This window comes from Poecilia latipinna, unplaced genomic scaffold (genome assembly GCF_001443285.1).
Source record: "Poecilia latipinna isolate Pla-1442-1.1 unplaced genomic scaffold, P_latipinna-1.0 Scaffold1143, whole genome shotgun sequence".
NCBI lineage: Eukaryota > Metazoa > Chordata > Actinopteri > Cyprinodontiformes > Poeciliidae > Poecilia > Poecilia latipinna.
In genome coordinates, this window is record NW_015113759.1 from 89934 (window position 1) to 100385 (window position 10452).

The 10452-nt window shown below is 39.8% G+C and overlaps 1 protein-coding gene across 1 annotated transcript in view; it reads right to left on the reverse strand.

Annotated features, from left to right (window-relative positions):
• Positions 1–5782: 5782 nt before the first annotated feature.
• Positions 5783–10452, reverse strand: part of slc22a15 (solute carrier family 22 member 15) — a 21253-nt gene continuing 16583 nt past the window's right edge. Inside the window, exons 12-13 of the mRNA XM_015052882.1 lie at positions 7322–7471; positions 5783–7156 (exon numbers count right to left, since the gene is read on the reverse strand). Of these exons, the coding sequence (XP_014908368.1) occupies positions 7112–7156; positions 7322–7471 (195 nt within the window). The 3' untranslated portion in view covers positions 5783–7111. The remainder of the gene's footprint in view (positions 7157–7321; positions 7472–10452) is intronic.

The window sequence follows — 10452 nt, forward strand, 5'->3', positions numbered from 1 at the left end:
ACCACAGTAAATTGAGCAGGCTTATTAATACCACAGCAAGTTTTAAATTACAATTTTCTGATACCGAGTTGGTAAGTGATATATTTCACTAAACTGAGATAAGGGATAGGATTAAATAAGTATTTACTTCTTTCTACTACTTTTCAAACAGGAAATTAGTGGTAAGCTAATTACTTTGTTCTGGGTTGTGTATACACATTTTATCCTGTCTTACTGGTTACTTGCTGTCTTTGTTTTTAAAAATCAGTTTCAAATAAATACTTTTCCACATTTCTGTTTTTAAAAGTAGTTTTTTCATTGGTTTGATATAATATTCAAATTTTAAATGTCATATTTTAATTTCCTGTTAGAAAATCATCATGATCAAGAGAAATAAAGGTGTTAAAACATCTGTCTTGTTGTAATTAATAGTTTCCCTTGGTGATGGACTTACTGAAATAAATGAACTTCTCAGTAACAGTCTAATTTATTGAATGGGTTCATCAACCTTAATGCAGACCTGGAACACAGATACTGTAATTCTCAAGCTTTAGATCGGCTTACTTAGAAATTTACCAAGAAAATTCATGAGAATCCAAAACTTTAATGTTTCTGGTTAAAGAGAACAGAAGAGGATTCTGTTAGCACATCAATTTAATAACAAATCAGACAGGAAACAAAAACCACAAGCTTCTTATTTCTATTAATATGCATCATGAGAACAAAATGAGGAGGCTGATAAGGAGCTGAAGTCATAAACAGCTGCAGAAACATGTCTCCACAATACAAACAGCTTCATTCGACTATTTATTATTTTCAAAGCAAAGTTTTTATTATATGAATTATCTGAGTTTCTCTCCTCTAAAGCAAAACATTCCTGAAGTAAATCTAAGCTTGGTTATCCTCTCTGGTTCTGCACCTACACATCCGGTTCTGCCAAAAGAACCAAACAACAAGACCGAACAGAACCAGGAGAGCCACAGATCTCATCAGAACACCCAGAACATCAGAGATGAAGCTGCAGAGTGGAGGGAAGACCAGGATGTGCAGAGGTCCGCTCTCCTTCTCACTGATCGGGTTCTGAATTTTGCAGATGATCTTTTCAACCGATGACATCTGAATCTTTGTGAGCATCCAGTCCTGTCCTGATTCCTTCCAGGCTCCATCTTCTCTCAGCTTCCAGAAGTACTGAACGGGTCCAGAGTCTCTGACGTCTCCATTGCAGGTCAGGTTGCATGAGTCCGAGTTCTTGTAGCAAGTTGTTGGGTTTTTCAGAACCACTGCAGGTTCAGGGAGAGGCTTGATCCCCACAGCGTTAAAGCTGACAGGAAGGACCCTGTTGTTGATCTCCACCGTGAACTTCCCGTCGTCAGATTTTCTCATGTCTTTGACAGTCAGTACTCCGGTGGTCAGGTCCACGTTTGTTCGGCCTTTTAAGTCACTCAGATATTCCAGAGGAACCGAATCCTTTATGTATTCAGCTACAACGTTCCCCTTATGCTTCCAGGTGATGCTGGTGATCTCACCAGAGGACATTGGGTTGAGCGTCAGAGTGCCGCCGATCTCAAAGTATTTATCCTCCTGAGCAGCAGCCTGCAGCGCCAGCAGCAGCAGCAGCACAGCAGCAGATCGAACCTCCATGTTCTCAACTGTTGAAACGATGACAGAAACACCCTGAAAGGACCAACAGCGGCTTAGAGCCACATCCCCTCCAAGCTTCCTGTTCTGGTTTCTGATACATTTACCTTTCTGATGACTACAGGAGAGCTGCTAGTGACTACTCACAGTTACTGGAGTAACTTTTTTTTATTACAAAGTACCTTTAGGAGTATTTTTATGACACTTTTTATTTTTACTTCCATAATATTTTATGAAGTCTCACTACTCTCAATTGAATAAAATGAATGGATACTCTACAAACTGCAAGTAACTTCACTGAATGAAATCAAACATTTTAATCAAAAATGTTCTGGATTCAGTCTCAAACTCAGTTTATGTTTAAGTGAGACCTCCTGTTTGTACACAATCTTTGTTGTTCTGTTATTTTCTATTTGGAGATCAGGTGAATATGCAGTAACCTGTATATATCAATGGAAGTATTTTACCCTCTGCACACATTACCATATGTATTAATTTAATACATTTTATTTTGAATAACTAATTTGGAAAACTTTGTTCTGCCTGAATGTTGTAAACGTACCCATGTTGATTTTTGTTCGTCTAAAACATGAGAATTTACACATAACTTCACATTTTTGTCAGAATGATTATGATGACATCATTTTAAATATTAAATCTGATTTGACTTGAGTAGCTTTTATCAAATACTTTAGTTATTCAGATGGCTACTTTTTACTTTTACTTGAGTAAAATTGTTTTGAAGCTATCGAGTACATTTTGGTTCCTCTACTCACCTCTGATTGCATCTGTGATGTAGCAGAAATAACCATAAAAAGTCTTCATGTTCTGCCTGGTAACAGTTTTTATCTGTCAGATTATCCTGGAGGTGTTTTAACAGCAGCAGATGGACTTCATCACTTCAACCACATTAGTTTGTTTTTAGACTTCCTGCTGAGCATAAAGTCCTGACTGTAGTATTTAACCCACAATCCCACTGCAGAGCTTCAGCTTGAAACATTCACAGTTCAACTAAATAACTCATTGGAAAAAAAAACAAGAAAAAGACACCAAGTCTGCCTAATGTGACTCAGATCTAAATGGATTCATTTAAATCGCTACAGGAGGTTCAACATTTTCATGGTTTAGGTTTTACTGTTTGAGGCCTGGGTCTGATCACATGACATGAGCATGCTCTCTGATTGGCTGAACCTCACTGGGGGCTTCACATTTTTCATTTAATAATCTGATACTTTCAGGTCCGACTGTCATATTTTAAGGCCCTGATACAACAAACCAGGCAGGTGTTAGAAGGTCAGAGAAACGTTTACTCGTCACTGAAAAAGAAAAAAAATACAACAGACAAATAATATTGGCAGTTTCAACCTAAAATACAGTTTAATGTTGAAAATACATAATTAAATAAAATTACTCTGCACAACAAAATACAAACACACAGGGATAGATGACTGCTAAGTCAGAAACAAGAGGCAAAATGCTAATTGTACAAAAGACTATTTGTTTTCAGCCTTTAGTTTTCTAAAGGTTTTATATGTAGTATTTTTATAAGTCAGTGAAGCTCCAGTTCCTGCTGTCTGGATGTCCTACCCACACATTTCTTTAAGAAAGTTCTGCCTGTTGTTGCTAATGATCTGATCCAAATAGTAACTCATCGCTCTCTTCAGGTGTTTTATCCCAGGCTTTGAAAACAGCAGTTATCAAACCACTGATAAAAAAGAACAATCTGGACAAATCACTACTGCAGAATTACAGGCCGACCTCTGACCTCTGTCACCATGCCAACACACTGAGGAGAGATCTGATTGGCTGCTGCAGGTCGTGTGGTTATCCAGAGGAGAGCAGAGGGAAGCAGTTTCCCCCTGATGAGGTTTGTCAGCAGAACATCCACTGAGCTGGACTCTGTAGCCTCAGTCAGGATCTCCTTGTTGTGGAAGTCCAGAGGAAGTCTGCTCTCATCCAAGCCATCAAAGATGAACAGAACCTGGAAGTGTTCAAAGCTGCAGATTTCCTTGGTTTCAGTAAAGAAGTGATGAACAAGTCCCACCAAGCTGAACTTTTTCTCTCTCAGCACATTCAGCTCTCTGAAGGTGAACGGAAATATGAGCTGGATGTTCTGGTGGACTTTGTCTTCAGCCCAGTCCAGAGTGAACTTCTGTGTTAAGACTGTTTTCCCAATGCCAGCCACTCCCTTTGTCATCACTGTTCTGATTGGTTGATCTCTTTCATGTTGGACTTTAAAGATGTCTTCTTGTCTGATTGTTGTTTCTGGTCTGTGAGGTTTCCTGGGTGCTCTTTCAATCTGTCTGACCTCATGTTCATCATTGACCTCTCCAGTCCCTCCCTCTGTGATGTAGAGCTCTGTGTAGATCTGGTTCAGAAGGGTTGGACTTCCTGCTGTAGCGATTCCCTCAAACACAGACTGGAACTTCTTCTTCAGACCAGATTTAAGTTCATGTTGACAAACTGCAGCAAGATGCTCTAAATAACACAAAAAGTAAAATCAGGAAAGAAAGAAAATAATCTTCTTCAAATTATTTTGATAACTGTGGTTCCATCTCGTTATTAAATGTCTGATTTCTCCATCAGGTTAAATCTTTGTAGAAATCTTTACTGCTCTGCAGACGGTCTCTAACCAACCACTGTCCTTTGTCACATGTGACAGAAAAAAATATCAGCTAAAATCAGAATTGGCAGGTCAGACATTTTAAAGATCAGTAGTTGACCAGTAAAATATTTCTGATAAACATTACCAAGAGACATAAAAACATACTTTTGTCTTTTTTGTCTTCTTCTCTCCCTGAAGGATTAGTCCCTTTTTACAACGTTGTTTTGCTAACTTATCTTCCACTGGTGCTTTGGAAGTTTGGATGCTCTTTGCACATTGCATGGCAGGTCATACACCTGGTGAAGCATGACCTACCACGGCCACCAGGGGGCACCAACGAGCGATTTATTTTTTTTGATGTCCATATAAACAATGATTTCTACATAATCAAAGGTCCGTAAAAAAATTTAAAAATCAGCTCCACTTCGGGGCCCTAAGCAACAGCTTGGTTTGCTTATGCCTTGGGCCGGCCCAGAGTGCTTGCAGTTTATCAGCTTGTTCTCTAATAGTTTGTTTCTGACATACAGCAGGTTCCACCCTGATGTCCTTCAGCCTGATCACAACTCAACTTTATAGGGGGGCACTTCCTGTTAGTCGTCCAGTCAGATCTGAAGTGAGATTTTATTTCCTGGCTTGGTTCCCAGAGCTCCAGGTTGAGCTGCTTCCTGAGCTGCATGTCACCGCTCTGTGTTGAGCCGTTTCATTTCCAGAACCTGCATTTATCTGGATATTAACCTCCAGAGAAATCTTCATTTCTCCTGCCTGAAGTTTTTGCATAATAGTGAGCTGGTCGATTATTGCATTCAACTTATTCACATTATTTTAATGGAAACACTTCATTTGTGAAAATCAGAAAAGATTTGCGCAGATTTGTAATGGAAACGCTGTTTTGTTTCAGGCTGAACATATAAACATCAGTATCCGTATTTTTCTTCAACGTTTATTGTAAAATGTTTTTACTTTTGTTTTCTCGTTAATCCCTGAGCTGCTTCACATTAACGATGGATGGAGTCGACCCACCAGTTCAAATCCACCCGTCATGTTTACCCAGCTCTCCTTACTGGTCCGGTTCGGCCCACTGACTTCAAACAAACCCAAAACCTCAGGATCAGAGATTCCCACAGCATGACACCTGCTTTACCGTGCTTCAGTGCAACTGCGACAAATTCAGAGGTTTGGGATTAATGTTGATTCATCCAAGGCAGATAAATAAAGAAATTATCTATTTTTAAACTGATGATTTTCTACTCATTAAACCACAAAGACAAAAAAACAACACAGGAAGAGAAAATTAATATTTTTACTCAAAGTAAAACCAAAGATCCCTGTAGATACAATAACATCCATTTAGTAATATTTTATTCATCTCAGTATTTACAGAGTAAAGAAAGGCTGTCAGGAATGTTGTAGTGTTTTTAGTCCAGGAGCTTCGATCCCTTTAAAAATCCTTGATTATTATTAAAATGAACATAAATCCGACTCATTTACAGGTTTTACTTCTCTGGTGATTTTCTTTATGATTCAATCAAACAACTGACTAATTTAGCAGTTTATCCATCCTTACTGGAAAAAAAAAATCAGGATTTAACATGTCAAAGTTTATCAGAATTTACTACAAAATTAACTTTAAAATAATTAGGGTTGGTCCCATAAATGTGCAGATTTAAAGTGCAGAGATTTTCTCACCTAGGAGAGTTAGAGATGCTGTAGAATGAACCAGGAATTCGTCTTTAGAGGCTTTTATCAAAAATTATAGGTTTTTATTCCAATTTTAGGATTTAATCAGTAGGAAAACTCAGATAGTTTGAACCCTAAACCTGATGTTGGGCTGATTTCTGGCTGGGAAACTGACATTTTACAGAATATCAGGAAGTAAACAGGAAGTAAATAAATCTATTATTGGTCGTTTTCAGAATATTTGAGGATGAACATGAATGCAGCAAAAACAAAATATTACCAAGTATTTCGGTCTAGTTCTAGTGCAAATATCTTTGAAATATGATTAAAGTCACTTTAATATTGATGGAAACCAATTAGTTACTCTGGCTGAGTATTTCACTTATGTCAGCAAAATGCCATTAATATCTGTATCTTGCTGAAGGTTTAAGTGTAAGTTAGTTTTGTCTCGTTTCCAGTGAACTGAGACGTTTGGACCAGAAACCAGACAGGAATCCTTGGTGACATTTGGAGTTTTAGAGTGTTAAACATCAGAGAGGCACAGTTATTACCAGCCACCGTTTCTTCCTCAGTTCAAAATGAGTTCAGGTAGAAAAATCGACCGGAGTTCAGGAAAGATGTGAAAACCCAGAGTTTCCATCAGAATCACATTTCAGCGTGTAAACGGGTCAGAATCCAGATCTACATGCTGCGGCTTCGCTCTGATAGCTTCCACATCGTGACTCGGCATCGCCTCTGTTTTAAAAATAATCTGTGATCCAGTTCAGTTCCTGACCTGCTCACTGTCGGCCACCAGGGGGCAGCAAAGCTTGATTCATATAAAATGGAAAATATTAAACATCACTTGATCTTCACCTGAGCTGCCAGGTGTTACATCATCATCATCACTTTCACTGAAAGTGAAGAAAGTTTCTCTAACGGATCAGAACCACGACCCGGTTCAGATTAAAGCTCTGCTCCCAGCAGATCATGTTTCCCAGCTGATTCTGGGTTCAGTGAACTTTGACCTGGCTTCATTCAGAGCGACGGCCAGAGGAATGTTTAAAGTTTGTGCTTCACTTCCTGCCAGAGGCAGCAACACCTGGAGAGAAAAACCTGAGGAGGAACCGAGGAGAACCCGGCAGGCGGCGACCCGGAGACTCTCCGTCTTAAAGGGCCGGTACGCCGCGCTGACGCAGCCGCTCCCTCTGGACCGAAACGAAGACCAGAGCTTCACTGGTGGTTTGATTTCAGTTTTTTATCTTCATACAGCAGAGCCTGCAGAGAGAAACGAGAGTCTGGAGATAAAACTCTGAGCAGTTTCCTTTTGTTTTCAACGTGTGGAAACGATCTGATGATGATTTAAACGGGTCTGAGAGGATCCCTGAAGATGCTTTAGTGTTTCCCCTCAGCGTTTTGAAGGTTCTGGATCTGCAGCCTCACCTTGTTCTCCAGAACCCGGCTGCTGCTCAGCTCCTCCAGAGTGTCGGCTGCAGGTCTGTTCAGGGTCTCTGGCAGCAGGAGGCCCAGGCAGCCAGCAGACAAACCGCTCAGACAGAACACCGTGAAGGGCATGGAGGCGTGCAGCGCGCGCTGAAACACGAGAGATGTTTACACTACAGCAACACCTGAGGGACACAAACATACTGACAGAAACATCACTTATAACTCCTGACTGTTATGGGATGAATCACGTCTCCAGTTTAAACCTGAAAACTGCATTTAAATTGAAGAAGTTTTTTCTAATAGTGTCTAAATACTTTTGACTGATGACTAAAAAAAGACTGAATATAAATATTTACAATGAAAATCCCCAAAATTAACACTTTCACTATTAGCATGCTGTGCTAATGTTTAAATTGCATCAGGTGTTATCAAGCTAAACATCAGCACTCAGTCCTGGTGTTAGCTTTAGCATGTTAGCATGGCATTATAACAAGCTATGATCATCACAGTGTAAATATTTTGGTCTGACAGTAATTATAGTTTTCATTCTATTATTTCTGGACTGATGTTAGCATGCTTATATTAGCACTCACATGCTAACAGTGTAAAAATAATTAGTTTGGTTCTTCAGTGTCAGTATTCTAACACAATAGCAAGCGGTGAACTTGGTGTTAGCATGCTAACAATAGCAGGATGAAGCATAGAGAGAAGAAGGAAGTTTAAACCATTTTTTCTGTCTGACCAGACAAAGAGGAGCAGCAAAAGCAAAGGAGGTGGATTAGCAGAGCTAGCTAACAACTGATGGAGACATTCAGGACATGTTGCTGTGAAACATCATCTCTGCTGCCTGGATGTTGAGCCGTTAGCATGTCAGGACAGTCATGAAAGGATCAGGCAGCAACAGTCTTCAGTCAGAGGCATCTTCATACTGGCTGCAAGACTGACTGCTACCAAACGTCCTTCCTGAACACAGCATCACTGTCTGAAACAACTTTTAAATCACTTTGATACGAGTTATGACAACTTTATCATCAGCGGCATCATCTCTTTGTTTCAGACGCATAAGAAGGTCTGTAGTAAAAATATTTAAATTTTCCTTTGGAATTAAAAAAAAAGTATTTCTGATTTAACTGATACGGCAACTGTCTGAAAACAATAATTAGCTGTCCCTTTAAGGTTAGCATGCTAACACTATGCTAAGAATAAAGTTTTTATGTTGCTACAAGAAATGTTTTTCTTGAATCTTGATTATTTTTTAATCTTTGGGCAAATAAAAACTGCCCAAAACAACAAAGAGTATAAAATAAGTGAAATGATGTAAAAGCCGTTCAGCAGAATTGGAGCTGGAAGCTGTGGATCTTCTGTCTAAAAGCTTTTGGTCTTTTAGCACCATTTCCTTGGTGGCAGCAGTTCATGCCGAGTTCTGACGAGTCGCCAACCATAAAACTTTATATTTCATTATTTCCTATTATCATTTTCTAACAACAATCCAGGCAACTTGTTTGATTTCACTTCAGTGATTCCAAACTGCTGCGTCTTGGTTCCTCCAAGTTAAATCTTTATTTTTTAGTTTTGAGGTGAAAAATGCCGAAACCTAAACTGTTCCTATCTGCAGTTCTCAGAAGCTCCACCAGGGGTCGCCACATGCTCACGCTTCACTGCTGAAGGACGCAAATGGACTGGAAAGTCCCGAGATTTCTTTAGTTTCTTGGGTATTTTGGCCTCTGACCCAACATAGTGTTAGTGAAACTGTTTAATGAGATGTTAAAGTTATCTCTGAGGAAAAGTTGGCAAGTGCAGCGCCTTCAGATGGAGGTGTGGTCGGCTGTTTACATAAACATCTCCATGACAACGCAGTCCTCTGTAGTTTCTGACTCTAGAAACGTTACTGTGGTTCATTTTCAGCCTGAATCATCAGACTGGAGTGAAGCTGCAGCGTAAATTCATGTTCAGGCAGCTTCACCTGCTGACTCTGCATCTCTGCAGTCAAACACTTTCTATCTGCTGCAACCCAAGCTGCTGTCCTCGTCAGCCATGTTTCCAATCAGAAAGACGGTCCTCAGACCACCAGAGGCCAGCAGGTCAGTCAGGACATGAGTTGATGGAGTCCAGATGGTCGGAGGGAGAGCGACCACGCCCTGGAAAATCTGAACCGGACTGAAGGAGGAGGGCGGTTCTGATCTTAAACTAAAACTATCCTACCTGTGAAACAGCTGCCGGAAAGTCCATCTGCTGGAGGAACACAGCAGGAAATGGTGGTGAGCAGGAGAGAGAATCCGCCGAATGGCACGCGGCGCGTCGTCTCAAACAGACTCCTCATTTAAAACCAGCATTTAAAAGATTCCTGAACTGTGAGGAACTTGAATCTAACTGGGCTCGTGTCTCTACATGCTGCCAGTTAGCAGAGGAAGTGATCTGAAAATAACTCTGAGTTACTGAAAACACCTAATATGGAGCCCAGTGGAGGATCTGAAGGCATAAACTGAAAATATAAAAGTAAATAAAGATTAAACTGCGTTTTGCCTCTGGAAGATGAACCTCAGCTCTGGTCGATTGTGACCTTAAACAGTTTCTAACTTCCTCTGATGCATTTTAAGGATGTTATGAAAGTCTAAGAAGTGGAAGTGTTTAACAAAGTTTTCCATTATTGCACCATACCTTACATATTTTTAATATTTTCCCTTGAATCAAAAAATCAAACAGCTGAATAATCCGAGTCAAAAATCACCGTCACACAAACATGTTTGGGTTTATTTGGATCCATCTCCTGGTTTTCTGAACCATAAAATCAGCATCTAACACTTTATACCCATTTTAATAACTATATTTAATAACTATATCAAAGCATTGCTGCTGTTTTTATTTAGCTGCTGATCAACTCAAGGCAGCAGCTTCTTAAAGGAACAAGATCCGGTTCACTTATTTAAATAACTCAAAGACGCTGTTAGCATGCTAACAGTAGCATCACTGTCACGATGTTGAGTCATTAAATCATCATCTTTCCTCTGAAGTCAAAGGAAACCAGAGACAACATGACTGGAAACTGATGATGAACCTGCAGCTTCAGTCACTGAGAAAAAGGCAAGAAAAACATCAGGAGCATTTATTACAGGGAGAGAGAGAGAGAG